Source organism: Gavialis gangeticus, unplaced genomic scaffold (genome assembly GCF_001723915.1).
Source record: "Gavialis gangeticus isolate Ggan-Ray unplaced genomic scaffold, GavGan_comp1, whole genome shotgun sequence".
NCBI classification, from domain to species: Eukaryota; Metazoa; Chordata; order Crocodylia; family Gavialidae; genus Gavialis; species Gavialis gangeticus.
The window spans coordinates 111,576,207-111,594,199 of NW_017728992.1; the positions used below are offsets into that span (position 1 = coordinate 111,576,207).

General features: G+C 37.1%; 1 protein-coding gene across 4 annotated transcripts in view; it reads left to right on the forward strand.

Moving 5' to 3' along the window:
* Nucleotides 1–10,878, forward strand: part of UBE2V2 (ubiquitin conjugating enzyme E2 V2) — a 46,444-nt gene extending 35,566 nt beyond the window's left edge. For all 4 annotated transcript variants that reach the window (XM_019527021.1, XM_019527031.1, XM_019527002.1 and 1 more), the window contains exons 3-4: nucleotides 2,666–2,791; nucleotides 9,996–10,878. In XM_019527021.1, coding sequence (XP_019382566.1) covers nucleotides 2,666–2,791; nucleotides 9,996–10,142 — 273 coding nt within the window. In that variant the 3' untranslated portion in view covers nucleotides 10,143–10,878. The remainder of the gene's footprint in view (nucleotides 1–2,665; nucleotides 2,792–9,995) is intronic.
* Nucleotides 10,879–17,993: the final 7,115 nt, after the last annotated feature.

Genomic DNA, 17,993 nt, shown 5'->3' on the forward strand with positions numbered 1-17,993 from the left:
TCCTCCCCCGAAACTAATTGCAAATTGGATCACCCAATGCATTTTCAGCAAATAAGTTGTTTCACTTGAAACTTTCACTGAGTTCTACCTCTCTGTTTTTGCAGTGAAGCTATTTTGCTGTTTCAGGCAGAGGAAATAGGGTTCCTGAGCAAATAGTGGTATGTTAGAACCCTGTAGATGGTTCCCATTTCTAACCTCCCCTATGAAGATGGGGCTTTGTGAATCAGCCAGGGGTATAAAGAGGTACTGCAAGCAGCTGCCTGGGACCTCTGTGGATGTCCAGCTGCTTGTAGTGCCTTTTATTTCAAAAGATGCCACTTTTCCAATTTAGTTGCATGGCACTGCAACTGTATGCCAGCTGCTTAGTGGAGTAGTGCCCTTTGAAATAAAGGCTGCAGCACCCAGCTCTGAAGTTTATTCTCTGTTTGGCAACCTGTTGTGAAATAACTCGATTATGAATGATTTCTCTACAAAAAATCTGGGTTTTACTGCACCAGGTAAATGGGGAGACTTGTCATTTTCAGGGCATCATTCTAGGGCTTCCTTAATGGTTGAGAGCAAAATGCTGCTGGTTCTTTGTAGTTATGAATCCATACTCTGTTCCATCTGTAATACAGCCAGTCTCATGTCTCTGGGGTAGTGGCCTGCATTACCTCTCCGTTAAAACATCCAGTCATGCTTTTCTACCTGTGCACTTCTTTTTCTTTTTTTTTGGCCATAGATCAGTGATTTTCAGTGTGTGTTCTGTGATAGGTCATCAGGTGATCCACAGAGAGATTGGGGGTAATGGCAGAGCAGGCAGGGTGGCAGCGCACAGCCATCATGTGGCTGGATTATCTGGCTCCATGTGAGTTTTTAGGATAGGAGTTTGGGTTTCATGGCAAAACAAGTAATGTGAAAGGGTTCTGTGACTTCAGGGAATTTGAAAACCACTGCCATAGATGAAGCATATTTGACATAATTTTTTAGTAGGCCCATGCTTAATTTCATTGGGCTTTCAGCTTTAGAGGTGGGGGTCTTTGTTTTCCCTATTAGTAATAAAGGATTGTGGTAGCTTGTAGCCAGTGGATTAGTAGTGTCTGATTGTGACTGCAGTTTCTGTGGTTTTGAATCTTTTTAGAAAAATAATGACTGTACAGCTTCAGGCATATCTGGACATAATGGAATTTTTAGACTGTCTCAGACATCAAGACAGTCTTGGTTAATGCAGTTGACAATCTCCTCCTGGCACTGAATGAAAAAGAACCATCTTAATGGCACTCAGCTCTTTCAGCAACCTTTTAATGCAGGTGTTGGTGATAGTGCTGATCCCTAGAAGTAGATGGGATGTCTGTCTCTTCTGATGGCTTTCGCCTTCCCGTAAAGGAAGAAAACAGGACAATTATAAACACTATCTAGTATCCAGTCTGAGGTCTTCCCTATGTGTCTTTTTTCCCCATTGCTGCTCAAAGTGTATGGGCTCCCAGGGAAGATATTACTCGCTCTACAGTGGCATCATCACTGTGGTTTCTAATATCTGTCTTTCTAATTGGATCTTGATTATTGGACTGTAGAGGGGACATTTTTGCTGGAGAGTGTGGCACCTACCTGATGCACATGATTTCAAGGGTGGTGATTGTGGGTAGTTTTTATGTGTGTGTATTGACTATTTCAAGTTCCCACTATTCATATATATCCATATACTGGTGCTAGTGAGGCAGATGTACCGTGTGGGTTGATCCTGGCCTGTGTAGTCAAATGTAACCACTAATGTCAGTAGCTTATTTAGGAAATTCAGGTCAGTTATTCTGACCACAGATTTTCTTCCCTCAATCTTGATCAAAGCTAGACTACTGTGATATTGAATAGGCCTTCTTTTGAAAATAATAAATATATTTGTAACCAGATATATGAGGTGGGTATTTCCATGGTCACCCCTTGGGACATCAGAGAAAGAGTTTATTATATCTGCCTTTTGAAACTTGGTACCAGTATGAGAGCACAGTTCTCATAGTTCTGAGATCCTTTTCATAAATCCTGTCCTAACTATTTGAGCACAAATGCCTCTGGCACTTCAGTTGGTTTTCTCTCTATTCTGGCTCCTTTGCTTATGAACCCTTAACTGTGGAATTTGACTCCTGGTGTTTTTGCCCTGGAGTTCCCTTTTAGAACTATGTTTTGCAAGTTTCATTTATTTGTTCTCTTTTTTTTTTTTCTGGACTATTTCTTGGCTCTTCTTGTGATTTATCTTGATTTACCTCTTCCCTTTTCCTGATTGCTGAGTATTATAGTTTTTATCCTTTTGGTGGTGGGAGCAGCTTGTTCAAGTGTAGGTAAATTGGCCCTTGTGCCAGGGTCAGGGCCTGTGGTTTATCAGGATTAGTCCTCTTCCTTTAAACTTTTTAAGTTTCCATTTGTGTATAGCATTCTAGATGCCAAAAGCAAGTATTTTTTTAGATGTTGATCACATATTATGTCTTTGTTAAAAGTGTGTAACCTTGGGCAGCTAACGCAGGTCACTTGAGCTGTGATGCATCATACAGTACTTCAGAGGCATCAACAAACAATACTGAGTTAAAATGATCGTATTGCATATTCTTCTCGAGCCTTTCTGCCTGTGCTAGTTTATTTTTTCAAGTACTTAAAGTTTCAGTAATGTGCATTAGTCTGTCTTTTTGCTTTCTAGACAAACTATGAAAACAGAATATACAGTCTGAAAGTAGAGTGTGGACCTAAATATCCCGAAGCACCTCCAACAGTTAGATTTGTAACTAAAATTAATATGAATGGAATAAATAATTCCAATGGAATGGTAAGTTGAAATGGTAAGACCAACCGCACCTTCTTACTGTGCAGTTTTATTTTTAGTAGAAAATCTAATGAGGATATAGGTGTGTGGGAACGTGCCTTTGTATTTAAATCATTCATTATAAAGATTATATTTCAGCACATTTTAATGCTTGCATGCTATATACATTTTAGATCTGGAGTTTTGTTCCGAAGTAGCTTGTCAGTGAAGTCTAATGTTAATGACAATATTGGAACACATTAAAAAAAAATAAGAGTAAGAAACAGTTGCTACTTTTATACAAAATGACTTTGTGTTATGCAGCCTGGGTGTGCTTTCCCTACAGTCGTTCTATGCAGTGCTTTGAGTTTACCCAGGAATATGAAATACTGTACTGCTCGGGCCTCTTGACAACAACTGCCTTATTTTACCTTCTAAGGATCATTTCAGTGTCTCCACAGTTTTGGCTACTGCTTTTAGCTAACCAAACGTCTGTGATAATTAGCAGGCTTGCCTTTCCTTATTCTCACTTTTTCCAATCCAGTAACTCATTTTTAATAGTTTAAGTGGTGATTGTATATTTTCACTAACCCTTTCCACAACTCAAAGAACAGCTCTTTATTCTTCTTTCTGTATACTGATTTCACAATGTAAATTGTGAATATTTAGGATATAACATAGTATCTCTTTTGGGACTATTTTATGTAATGCTCCTGTAATAAACAGTTGAAAAGAGCTGAAAGATATTGTACCTTTATTCCACTGGAAAAGGAGTAGTAGGTTCTCCTCCTGCACTCTTTGGCAGCAGCATACTATGTTTGTTGATGAGACTAAATAAACCCTAGTGTTCTTTTCTGCAGTATTTCAGAAAGTCTCTAAAGTAATTTTGACAGTTATTTTGATCGTAATCTTTTACATAGTGAAAATCTTTACTTCGGTTCCTCTGTGTTCAATAAAAGTCTGTGTTTGCTAATCAGGCATTGACCTTTACCTAAGCTCTGTTCTGGAACATAAGTATGAGTGCTAAATTTTTGTGTGAGAATCAGCTATGTTGGATGTGCATGAGAGCTTTACTATATATTTATAGTTTTGTTTTAGATTCTTCCCAAGAGTTAAAAACAAGTAATTAGCTCCCTAGCTTAGTGGTGGAGAAGAATTTTTTTCTTTGTTTTATATGAGAATGTGCCTATGAGTTTCAGATCATCTTAAACAACTGTCGATGTTAGATCTCCTCATCTAAAAATAGACCTGGGTGGAGAAAGCAGATTCCTTTTTGGAGAAGATTTTGGCATCTCAAAATGTAGCTTTGTTGTTGTTCACAATGAACACCCATACTTATCAAATTCTTCCTAAAAAGGGAGGAAGTCTTAAGATCAGCCTTGAGATCTCTGATTTCAGGGGCAGTCTGTATGGTGGAATTGCTTGGTTCCTGCCATAGAGGCAGGCTGCTTGGCAAGCTGTCCTGGACCTGCAGATCTTGCAAACCTTAGGGGCAGTCTGCTAACAGGCATGTACCCTTGGCAAAATGTTGCTTACTGCAGTTTGCAAACCACTGTTCTGTGTAATATGCTTAATTAATGTGCATGTCATGCTGTTCTCTTACAGCTAGTTTGTGGCACAGCACTGTACCAACCTCTAGTGCTCCAAGTTGGCCTCTTAAACTGAGAGCATAGCATAGTGCAGAAGTTAGAGCACATGGCGGTCAGTTTGACAGAGATCTGAGCTCTGTGCATGATTCTGTCCCTGACTCCCTTTTTTGACATTCAGTTAGTTGCTTAACCCCTCTCCCTTGTTTCCAGATCTGTAAAGCTGGAATAGCATCAAAGAGATGGGAGGATTAGATCAGTGGTTCTCAACTGTCTTGATCCTATGGCCTATGGTCTCTTGAGGTCTTCTTGCAGAAACAACCAAATTAGTCACGCATATGCTAGCTTCAGAACAGGAACATCATAAGGTAGCTCTGTTGCTTTCTATTCAGGAGGTGTCTGCTTCTGGAATGTTGTTTTGTGTCAGCTGATCTGTCCATACCCCCATTCCTCCTTTGTGTCCACCCACACCCACCCATGGCTTACTAACTGAGAACCATTGGATTAGAGAATATTGGTACAATCCTCCTGTTCTCAAAAGATGAGGAGCTGTAGACGCTAGAAGTATATGTATGTCTTATTAATACAGGTTTCCCTCACTTTATGCTGTACATGCATTCCTGGAGAAGGGTGTATAACTCAAATTCGCATAAAGGAAACCCACTTTACAATGTAACAAATAGGGATATGTTCCAAGACCTCAACTGTACTGACCTCCAGACCCATTGCTACCACTTTTACAAGACCATTTTGGTGCTCACCAACAGCAGACAGTGCACACTAGCACAGGGTGATAGTGTTTGTTACCATAATGGGGATGGCAACTACAGAAACACATGTTGCAGACAACAGTCAAGGAGCACAGATCCACATGGGAGACTATATTTTGGTGCACATCACTCCCACAATGCACTGCACAAAGCAGCTGAGTGTGGGCTTCCACCACACTGATCGCATAAGAGTGAATTTACCTTGCATCTATCAAATTTTTGGTATAAAAAGGTCATTGCATAAGAGCGAATTCGCACATACAGAACCCGCATAAAGCGAGGGAAACTGTACTTTAAGTTAAACGTTTAATGAAGCCTAATAATGTTAGTCTTGTAAGAGAGAATCCCCCTGGCAGAAACACAGTATTAATGTAAAATAATATTATACAAACACTTGAATTACCCAGGTGAATTAAACACGATTATTTCTTCATTTTTTTCCAGAGATTCCAATTGCTAGCTACATTCATTGTTTTGAAGGATTTTCCTTAAAATTCTCTTTCCTTTTGTATAAAAGGAGAGTTTTAATAATTGCTGTTTTTAAAGCCTAGTCACATTTTAACAAAGTAATCCAAAATTTAATGACCTGAACAATCTATAATGCTTTAATTTCAAATACACTGCTTAATATAGTAGTATTTCTAACTAGTGTTTGGGGGAAGACATACTTTCACTGTTATTTATAGTCTGTGCACAGTGGTTTACTACTATTTGTATTATAATAGCTCCCAGAGGTTCAAAATCAGAACCCCATTTATGTAGCGTCTGTACTTTTATTAAGTGTTTACAAGCAAGATAAACAAAATGTCCATTTTACGGATGGAGAATTGAAGCACTGAAAAGTTGTTACTTTTTCAAGATCCCACAAAGGCTGTGGCAGAATGGAGAATTTAACCTAGATCTCAGGAGGTGTTGTCCAATGTCTTAACCACAAGAGCATCCTTCTTGCCTGCTTTTGAGTTCATATTGCCTTCTGCTTAAGGTACTCTACAGTTGTCCAGTACATTTCTTGGTGCCACTCCTGCATTTCTGCCTTGGGCATGCTTTTGATGTTTGGCTTTATAAGCCAATGGTTTCCTGTTTGCAACCCCTTCAAGGTTGTCAAATTCTCTTGAGAGTGGAACTGATTTGGCTTCAGGCAACCTTTAGTGTTCCTATTCTGTGTCCCTCTTAGTGTTGTATGGCTGATGGCATTCTTAGTGGAGTCTAGCTCTGAGATTTCCTAGCAAAGAAGGATTTTAAGGAGGAATTTAATACAGGGTTCAATGCATGGATCCAAAGGGAGCAGTAGTAATTTAGCAAATTCTGGAATTATGGGTAGAAGTGAATGGGAAAAAGTAGAGGCAACTCTCTTTGGAGGCCTTCACATTGATAAATGCACATTAATTTTATAAAGATCAGGATTATCTGCCTTCCTACCTTTACCCTCACTTTTTAAATTAGGGGCAAAGGGAAATAGGGTCAGCAGAAGACTCATTTCATTTTCAAGTTCAGAATATGACATCTCTTTCAAATGCTGGCAGCCTTTATTGGTCATGCATATGATCACTTAATTTCCAAGTGATCAGTTTGTATACACAGCTGCTGGATTTGTGCACTGAATTTGGGAAGCTAGTTTTGAAAAGTTGACCCAAGTACACGAGTAGAACCTGGCAAAATTAGTTATTCCCCAGAGAAGGTATCATTGCTATAAAATTAAATTACATTTCTTAATGCTATGGGATTTAGCTTCTTAGCCTGTGTATCATAGATTGATAAAACACAGGTTGTGCTATGATGCACTATTTATTTTCTCATGGTCTTCAAGGACATCTTTTTTTTTCTTCTTTTTTAATATTCTTTAACAGCCTGTTGGTGTCTCCCTGGATTTGTAATCACTTCTGTTTGTTTAAAATCCATTTACAGCTGGAAGTGCTTGTTTCTTCTTTTAAATTAGCTTGGGATTCTGTCAACTATAATTCTATAAACTATGTTGTCCAGCCATCATTTTGAATGTGTTTATAATAGACTAAGCAGTTTGCTGCTTTTTTAAAGTTAAGCTATTGGAAACATTATAAACACTGAACATTTTGCAGCATTCTTCTAAAATTATTTATTTTGTTATGTTTAAATAAAATAGAAGAATTCTTTGGTTATTTTTGGATTATGTATATTGTTGCCACTTTTGCCATTATTTAAAGATTTATGTTGTCTATGTTGTTAAAATAAAAAAAGCTTAGTCCTCAATTTCCAGCTTTCCAGCTTTTAGCTTACCCTGAATTTCCTCTTCCTTTTACTCCATGGATGCATATTTGGGGTAGGGGATTACAGGAAGCAGGAATTAGATATATTTGACTCTTCTGAGTGCAGTAGAAACCCATGAATTATCCTTCTCATTTCAGGTTACTGAATATTGAGCTTTTTATAAAGCAAATTCACTATGTGTAATGCTGTATGTCTAAAATAGGCGAGCAATAGAGGCAAAAGGCTAGCTAAACTTTTACTGCCTGCAAGATCTGCTATGAAATGAAAGCTGATGATGTACACTAAATGAAGTGGCTTGAAATAAAAGTATTTATTGTATTATAGTAGTATAAAGAGCTTACAATCTCTGACTTGCCTTGGTGACGACAAGAAAGTCACTATTTGCACGTTTGGAGCTTTCCCTTGCCTTGAAACCGATCATCTCTATCCGTGCAATTAGTGACTTTACCTGACGACAGTGGTACAGTAGTGGTAGTATTTAAGCACAGATGGCTGTACTGGAAGTCAGTCCCCAATTTAGGTAAGGTCTAAAGAAGAGAAACGGATGAAGTATGGGGCAAATGGTGCTAGTGGGCAGTCAGCAGTCTGGAAGTAAAAGGGGAAGTCTTTTAGTTAGCTCCATAATTTTCTTCTTTCTTTTTATCTAAATCCGCAGTTGCCTGTCTAGCCTCTGTTGCCTCCACCCTGCCCCTCCCCCCAATTTAGCTCTGCATCATGTTTGCCTACTAGACTTTCTTCTTACCCCTTCCTTCTTTCCCCTCCCTACTTTCTTCATCTTTTGATTGGGAATCCTCTGCTGCAAAGGTCTTCCAGCAGTCTTCCTATTAATCTGTTTTAGGTAATTTTAGTTTTTTTCTTTCTCAGTTGTTTCTCCAGTAAATTCACAATTTACTGTGTTTCATTAGAATCTGTCCCTTGTCCCTTTCCCACTTGACCTTCCCTAAAATATGGTGAGCTTGGGTTTACTGGGTTACACAATTTGAATTCTGTGACTGCTGCCCCTCTGTGTAACAGGGAACACCAGAGCAGTGGGCAGTAGGATCAAAAAGGAAGAGAACCACTGATCTAATTCTCACAAAACCTCTGTGATGTTTATTCAGTTCTTGCAGATTTGGAGAACAGTGCAGCACCCCTTGTTTGCTCATGTTGCATCTCAATTTAGCCTATAAGGGTGGGGAAGGGTCTACAGAAGAACTGTGGGATTTGGGAAGGCACCAAACCTGGAGCTTTTCCTTAGCTGAACTCCTCCCTGATAGCAGAGGAAATGGCTATGGAGATGAGATGGTTTACTTTTGTTTTTTTCTTTCTCACCTGTTTGTTAATTTAATGCTCTCATTTGGAAGCCTGCAGTGACAAAGAAAGAAACTGTTTGCAATAATGTAGCTGCTTTTCCCCCCTCTTCTTGTATAGTACCTCTTTCTTTTGCACAATAAAACAATCTAGTAATAATAAAGGTTGTCTAGCAGTGCCCCTGTCAAACCTTGCTTAATACAATCTTACACTTTTTTTTAAAGCTAGCATGTTTTTCAGTTGGTGAAAGGATCACTGCATAAATAACCAACTTCCATTTTCCTTTTCACACATTTTCATTACTAGTTTCTTAACAATGAAGGTAATAATTAGTGATCTTAATTCCTTAGTTACCTTCAGAAAATATATTTAGTCAAATTCTCTGGTTTCAGAAATCAGGTAGCCTTAATATAAGCAATCTGTCTCCTCTTGAAATAAAATTGCTAGGCAGATCCTTTTCTTTTTTTATTTCAGAAAAGAGATTCTTTACCTTTTTATAATAATTCCCCTCACTCCCCTGGGAAAAAAACCCAATTCAAAACAATTTTATGCTCTTATGTATCGTAAAAGAACAGAAAAGGGCACATTTATCAACTGATATATAGTAGTCTTTAATAAGAGTCTGTAAGAACATTTATCATAAGAAACAAAAACCACATAAAACCTGAACTGAGAAATGTTCTGATCTTATAGTTGGAGGTATACATTTATATTATCTTGGTATTTCTGTCTGGTTATTGGGGCAAATGTCATTCTTACAGCATCAGAATAACCATGTATCAGATATTCAAAATGGTTCACTCACAAAAATTATTTAGAATAAGGAAAGTTTCTTTTTTTGAGACGTAGACCACTATAACATTTGGCAGATTCCTTTATAAAGAAAGCCAACTTTGAGGAAAAATAAGTGTAGTAATCAGTTAATACTTTCAAATGACTTTTTTTTCTATTTAGATTGCATGACTTTTTAAAACAGTGTAAGGAATTTTATTGCTGAGGTGGACAGATACAGTACTCCAAGATACAGCCCCAGTTTTGCAGTGTAGGTTGACTTCCCTTCCCCATTCAATGGAAGGAAGGTAGGGATCCATCTGTGTTGATTTCATTGCAGGATCTGCAACACACCTAACTGTGTGTAAGTATGTAACACTCACTTTGTTAATAAATATTGTATGAATTTGTAACATTGTTGAGAAGTAGCAAAGAAAGGTAAACCTATCTTAGCATTTCTGATTGCAGTATTTAAGTAAACTGAAGTTAACTCTATGGGGGGGTTGTATTTCATGGTCTAAACACCTATTGTCCCTTTATAACTTGCGCTCTTTTTTTTTTCTTTAGGTGGATGCACGGAGCATACCAGTGTTAGCAAAATGGCAAAATTCTTATAGCATTAAAGTTGTACTTCAAGAGCTAAGACGTCTAATGATGTCCAAAGAAAATATGAAGCTTCCACAACCTCCAGAAGGACAAACTTACAGCAATTAATTTTAGCTGATTCTCAAACTTCTGTCTTAAAACAACAACCTTCTACTCATGTTAATGTCTTGATTAAATCTCACAATGCAAACCACCCACACATTAAAAGAATTTCAGCTGGTATACATGACCTGGACATTTGTAAGAATATATATATAATATATGTATGCCCAATATGTTTTCAGGCACTATGGGAGAAAAAGAAGGCAGCACAATTAATTTTTTCTCTTATCAAGGCACTGTCATTTAAGCATAAGCCTGAAATAGCCTAAAATTGGAATTCAAGTTTTACAAGATGAAAGCATGACAGGAAGTGTCAGGTTGCTGTGGCATAATGTATGTTACTGAAAATTAATTTCTCAAGAAAGAACAATATAAATGGCATGCTTTATCCATCTTGCTTAGTAAAAGAGCTGCAGTTAAAATTGTTTTGAAGTAGCAGGTACAGTGAATACCATTGCTCATCTTGTTTAATTTTTGCAAAGGTGTGGGTGCCGACTACTAGTAATGTCACGAAGTATGTTCAGGATTGTTTTGATACCTGTATTTATAAAAGGGGGGATGTATTTCTGTTAAGCAGCTCCTGTGTGTTACATGTAACGGACATGGCAAATATTTGTTTACAGTCTTTGTTCTAATAAACCATGCATTTAAGTTTTAGTGAAACAAAGGAAATGTATGGATATGTGATTTGAGATTAAAGTTAGTCTTAAAATGTAAATAAAATGTGGAAAGTGTCCTCTGAGACTGTGCCATTTCTATAATAGTGATGTAATATGTGCACAATAAATTATACAGGTAGCAGAAAGTTAAATCCTATGTAGTTGCTGGTCTACAGGCATCTTTTATTCTTACTAGTGTTTTTGTATGCTTATTTAGCTTGATAAATGGAGGTAGTAAGCTTTTACAGAAGATCAGATTCTAGGATCTGCAGTATTAGTTGTTTGGATACATTTCACGGTTTGAAAAACTTTATTTTTCTCCTGGAAGTCATTCTAGAAATGACATTAAGTAGACCACTTAGTTTATATGACGTTTAGGCACTGTCTAAACTGGGTTGCTTAATTTTGTCCTGTTTCTGAGCCTTTCTTCTACCTTCTCTCCTTGTAACTACTAGTGTATTCTGTTGTTACCGTAGCTCGTCCCTGACCTGTTGTTTTCTTTGCAGTTTCTTTATGACTTTTCTTTAGACACATTTTCTTTTTTCTTCTGCCTCATTCTCTTTCTTCCTCACATAAATGAGACTCGGGCCTCATGGCCTTTTTGAAAGGAACTTATACCACTGCTTTGAGCTGTGTGAACCTGCTATACTCATCTGTCTGCATTTCATGCCTCAAGTGCTGGTGCACAGTCTCACTGACTAGAATGAATTTGGCCACCCCAGGGACTGTCATTCTGATTTTTCTTCTTCCTTTCCTGCTGTGTTGAGTAGTGACAGCCATAGTTTTAATTCTGTTAACTGATTTCTCAGAAAAGAGCTGCTCTTGCCATCCAACTGGCAATAAGACACTTTAATGACTTGTGTAGCAAATGCAAATGTTGTCCATTTCAATGGAAAAATTGTAATCTTGAGAATGGGTCAGTGGTTTGTCATTCAAAACTTCATCAGTAGTCCCCTTGGAACAATGAATATAGGGAAAAAAGAAGCCCATCAGAGGCCAGAAAACTTGGATATCTTCTGTATTTGTAATGTAAAGTAAGAATCTTGAGCAATAAATGAGGTTTTATTTTTAATAGAAAGCTTTAGGTAATATTTTATACTTCATGAAGGCTGTATTTGGTCTTGAAACAAATCTGATACACTTTCATAATCTACTTCCTGAAATTATAGCTGCCCAGCTACCTCTTATCCACATTATATAACATCATAGGCTGTGACAGACTATTTGACTGACATGCTTTACCACAACATATCCCTATTCTCTTCATTTTAAGTTAATATGGATAGTTTTGATGCCACCAAACACTTGCATTACACTGGCACTACTAAGCATATGCAGTTGTTAAAATAGGAATACACCTGTTTGGTTTTGAACCATGTTAACTTTAGGGAATCTCTCTTAGCTTAAACAACAAAAAGAGTTTCAGCTATATTTCCAAAATGTTACATGCTTGGTAACATAATTGACAGACCAAACTAATGAGAGGTAAGAAACTGAAACACACTTCACAGAGCACAGAAAGGTGTATTTCCACTGATCCTATGATGCGTGGTCCTTCTGGTCTGTTTGATTATGGATGTCAGTAGAAATATGTCTTTTAATTAGTTTTTTCAACCTGTATTCCTTTTGCGTATTGCAAACATGCTTTATTGTAACTTCAAATAGACAGTACTCCTAGGTATGAAATTGAAGCAGGCCAGGTATGCAGTGACTTTTCTTTGTCCATATTGAATGTATGTTGGAACATATAATCTATAATGATCTGTTAAAATGGCCTTGGATTATTGGTCAAAGATCATTAGGCGAGAACCTTAAAAGATGATCCCATACTAATAAAGGATTCCAAAAAAAAATTGCTACTTCTCCTCTGGTGAGGTTATATTATGCTTATCTTTTTTTTTTTTTTAGTATTTGCCTAGTAGCCTGTTTTTCTAACCTTTTTTGTGCTTTGTCTTGGGTAAGTCTTTAAAGCAAGCTTTTTTAGCAAAACCTATTGTTCCATTTGTTTTCTGGCATAAAGGAATTTATAGGCATGAGTTTCATGTTGTTAGTAACTTCTTGTATTTTTTTAAATGTTCTTTGCACTTAACTATGTCTGTTTTTTGTAAGTACAGTACGTGGAGAGGAACATTTTAAATCAAATTACGTAAGGAAGAATTCAAAAGCTCTACGTGCAGCCTACTTTTAAACTGCATTTAAGAACTCGTATCATTGCCATGGTCTTTGCCTGGAATTTAAACTAATTATGTGTTCTGATGCATACTAAGTGTATCTTGCTGAGTAAATCTTAAATGGGGAAAAATACTCTATTTGGTTTGAATTTCACACTTTTATAGGCTTAACACTAATGAGTTATTCTGCAGCAATTGCATGGGTATTAAAAGTGTTGTGCTCTGTTCATTTAGACCTTACAGAAATGAGTAGCATACACAGTCAAATCCTGAAAAGTGTCTTGTATGCTCAAATCCATTTGTAGTCTGAAAGCTGAGCAAGCATAGTGCTTTTAGCGCTGATTCAGAAATTCGTTCCTGAATTCAAGGCTCCCATGTGTCTTGTTATGCCCTGGCAGCTCTGGCTTCAGCATAGGGCAAATGGTGGCGACAACTCCCACAAGGGCATGGTGGGGGGAAAATGGGTGTGCATCAGTGGTCAAAGAGCTAGAGCCACTGTAGTGGTGTCAGTGAAGCAGCCAGAGGATGACCAGGGCTGTATCAGCTTTTGCTTGCCCCCTGACTTCTGATTGCCATGTCCACCTGGGCCTAAGGGCCCCAGGTTGTGTGGCAGGTCAAAACCCCAGCAACCTTTGGTTGCCTACTTGTCCTGGTGAGCTGGATACAGCAGCTCCACAGGTCAGATCTGTTTTGCAGGCTGTATGTTTAATGCTCCTGTTACGGTGAATATAGCATCTATTCTATAATTGTTTTAATAGCAACTTTAACTTAGTGATACCATTATTAATAATATGTTGGGTACAGTATTGCTTATGCATCTACTTTAAATATTAGGTATTTGTAATGGAATCTAGAGTTCATTTCAGTCTGTAGATTAATAGTTATACCCACTGTTCAAGGCTAACCTCATTTAAGCCATTTCATGGAAAATTTTCTAATCTTCAGCTTTTTGAGAAATGATAATATATAAGCAAGACCTTTTTATTGTTTATACAGTTTGACAACATCATAAATAGATAATCTAATGGATGATGGTGAGATAATGCACAGCTAACCAGAGACTGGGATTTCTTGACTTTATGTGCTAATGCTCATTTTCTATACTAATTGATGACTTGCCACCATTTCTTGTGGAAACAACCCAACCTCCTGCCTTTTAATATACACAGTATCTAAAAAATATAAACATCACTTACATATACTGTACATCAGAGATAAAAATGCATATTGTAGATCATTTACACCAAAATACCATAAGGAGGGCTTATGCAGACATAACCAAAGATGTTTTCATTAGCCGCATTCTCTGCTTTTTCTCTTCCAGAGTGATCTTTAAGTTATGGATTCATAAGTAGATGGGTTAGCAATGTTGGCTGCTTTCATTTTGCACTAGGGTCATTTAGAGTGCTGTATACTGTATTCTTCTCTTTTTAAACAGTGCAGTGATGGGGAAGAGAAAAGGTAGATTGGTTCCCTCTGTAGTTTCAAGTGAATAAAGATCCGGTAGGAAGTGAGCCTCTGGGATGTAAAGGTGGCTGTTGCTTCCTGGATACTCTTTTGTTAGGTAGACATAGTGTTGAAACTTATGCAGTACACCTGGGAAACTCGGTCTGGGACTGAAGATAATGGCATAAGAACTAAATGTTTGGCAACTAGGAGAAAAAACTGCTGAAAAAGTAGAGCTTCAGAGTCCTTGTCCTAGAGAGAATACCATTATGTGAAATGGCATCTTTTTGGTTTGTAAGTGTATAATACAAGCCTTAGGCTTTGTATTCCTTGTGGAAGACGAAGTTGATTACAAAGCAGTGCTCCAATATACAGTTTCCAAAACTGAGTCTAACAAGCAGTGTCTGTCTTACAGTAAGGAATCCATATCCTGAAAGCAAGCACTTCAGACCAAATTATCCTGGTTTTTAACCAGATATTTATTCCAACTAAATCATTACCTTCGCAAAAATGAAGTGGACTTTTGCTGAAATTGAGACAACTGTCAGGTGGATTTTTGGGAATTGTTAGGATATTGCCATGGTTTTGAATTGTGTTCTCAGATACTCTAACCTTGGAATCTATTGTTGGATTAAAAATACTTTTAAAATAGATATGTTTATACACATTTTATTTTAATTGGATGGAAATATAAATAGCAATATTGTTAGCACATGAAAATCAGAACATGGAACAACTTCATTGTTGAAATGGAGTGACAGAGTATAACAGAGAAGGCAAATTTAAACTACAATTTATTTTTAATAGACTTGATGGTGGCTGTTAACAAAAGTAAGGAAACAAAACTTTTAAAAACATGATTTTGAAACTGGTCATGATCCCTTTTAAGAATGGGTTTTTGAAAACTAAACATGTTGCTAAGGACAATTCACTAATGCTTAGACCAATTGAAATTATAGAGCAATTTTTAAAATTTTCCCTGGTCAGACATAGCCAACATATTGACAGATGTTACTATTAATTGAACACTGAGCCTTCCTTTGACACTGTCCATTTTTATAGAACAAAATCTATCTAAACTTTGACATTGCAAATAATTAAAATGCAAGTTCACCTTTCTGTTTTGCTTTGTCATCTACCTCAGGTTGAACAATTAACAAAAGCTATTTACTTTTTAATTGTGCCATCAGCACAATGTTGATGACTAATAGTACAGGATTTAGAGAGGAAAAATGATAGAAGTGCTAAATACTGCAAGGGTTTAAATTGGTGGAGTATTTGTCTTGGTTGAAATAAAATTTATTTCAGTTAAAAAAAAAAAAAAAAAGCATTTTCTTGCTAGGCCTTGAACTATTTTTTGCCCCTTTTTAAAATTTGTTTCACCCTTTTTTAGTTGCTTGGTTTTGTTTTGTTTTGTTTAAAGCAGTGGTGAGGTACATATTTCTCAAATGCTAATAATTACTTTTTGTAGGATTCCTTCTTTGGAGGTAGGAGAGCAGGATACAGATGGTTTTGTCTTGTGTCCAGATATATTGATGTATGTGTTTCAAGAACAGCCTGACATTGGGCTGCTAAGTATTTGGAGTAGGAGAACATGGTGGTGGAATATCTTGAAGAGGAATCCTCATGTCTGTGCTATAGCCAACTGAGGTTGTTCCAAGGGAAAAAAGTGAATTGGTGTTTAATATTTGGATTAAATCTCTGTTAAATAGGTTGTTTTATGTCATAGACTATGATAAAATGGGTATTTCAATTCCTTTATCCTGATGCATCTGAAAAAGTAGTGCATTGTACTTGTGGTTCCTGACTAAAATAACTCTAGTAAAGGTGTCCCCCAGGCACTAGGAAGTTAAATTCTTAAGGGACTATCCAGGCGTTGTCTTTGCTGAGGATGGACAAACATCCATGCATGAAATGAGAGGGGGAATTGTTTCCATGCTTGCTGTCTGATTTTTATGTTTTCAGCAGACATCAGTAAATTGCAGCATCAGGAGATGTGAAACAATACACACTAACAGTAACATGTAGCTGAGTTCTTTAGAGCCTTTGGAAGTGAGCCATTGCTTTATGATGAGCTGGGAAGAATCTTATGGACTCCAGCAGACATTGTTTGAGGCTGCAAGGCTGAACATTTAGAGTTAAAACTGAACAAAATGGGTTGCTATGCACCAGACCAATACAAAGATTTTCCTCTGTATACTTTACATAGTTTAATTATTCAGATAAAAGATTGCAGGCATATAGTCTAAATCAGATTATAATATCAAAGGCACTTTCAGTACTTATCTATAAAGAGCAGAGTTTAAATTTAGCTATGTCATGTTCCTCTGATGTGGCTTGTAATGGTTTATTTAGTAACACTGGAGTTAGTGGGCAAGCTTTTCAGATGTAAATGTCTGAAGTGATCTGATATACAGAAGCACAGCTCCTGTTGACTTCTATTAACTGAATTCAGCTCTGAATTAAATACAGAGCCAGTATACAGCAGAGCACCAGATAATGGATGAGTAACTTTTGTCATTAAGCACGTGGGTTGCTGTATTTTGGATAGGCTGGAGCTTTATTGCAGCGTGCATCCTAGATTTACTATAATCCATGCTGAAGGTCAGGAACACCTGGTTCATTGTGTCTAGGTCTGTGTCTAATAGAATAGAGTGTATTGTTATGGCCAATAAATAGAATGGGTGGTTGGGTATCCAAAAGAACCCTGAGACAGCAGGTCCTTTCAGCAGTCTGAAAAGAGGTACCCCTCATTATGAGGAACTGTAAGGAGTGAGAGAAACTGGTGTCTGTCAAGCTAGATTATCAACTAAGTCGGTTTAAAAAGAGGGTGGACTCAAGGTGACATATCTATTGCTTGAGAAACCATCACTCTATTGTATGCTTTGAGAACCTTGTCCCTCATCAAAAGTATTAATTCCCTTTTATTAAGTCTTGAGGAGTTCCCTGCTGTTTTTAACCAGACAGGCCATGGTCAAAATCAAGGGTCACAGTATTGATTCTCAAGAACCTCCATTGCTGCTTTTTTGCGTAAGATCTGAGGAGGAGAGGTGTTTTCTGATTTTTTTTTTGCCAGACTAGGGCCTTCCAAGATGTGACAAGTCTTTAACAAGCTGTTGTAAGTTAGAGATTCTCTAACTTGAATAGAGCCACTTTGGGCTTGCATGTAATTTACGGTTATTTAGATTTAGATAAACATTGTTCTCTTCTCTTGATTTAGGATTATCTTTCAGCATGAATGCCAAAACCAAAGTATTGTCTTTTAAACCAAAAATATCTCTTGATTTTATTGCCCTGTAGAAATTCATTGTGTTTGCAATACTTGAACATTACACTTAAAACAAAAGTGCTCTCTGTGTGTGTCTATATAAAATACAGAATCAAATATGACTTCATAGCGTGAAAATTTACTACAAATGCCAAGTTTCTTTCATTTTTTTTTTTCTGCCCACAAAAATATATTTTACCATTTTAAATCCAGAAAATACTCAGTTGCCCTTGGTAATGCTTTAAATTCTTTATATTCGTATTATCTATAATATTTACGATTTTAAGCCATCATTCAAGTTGTGCATTTAACA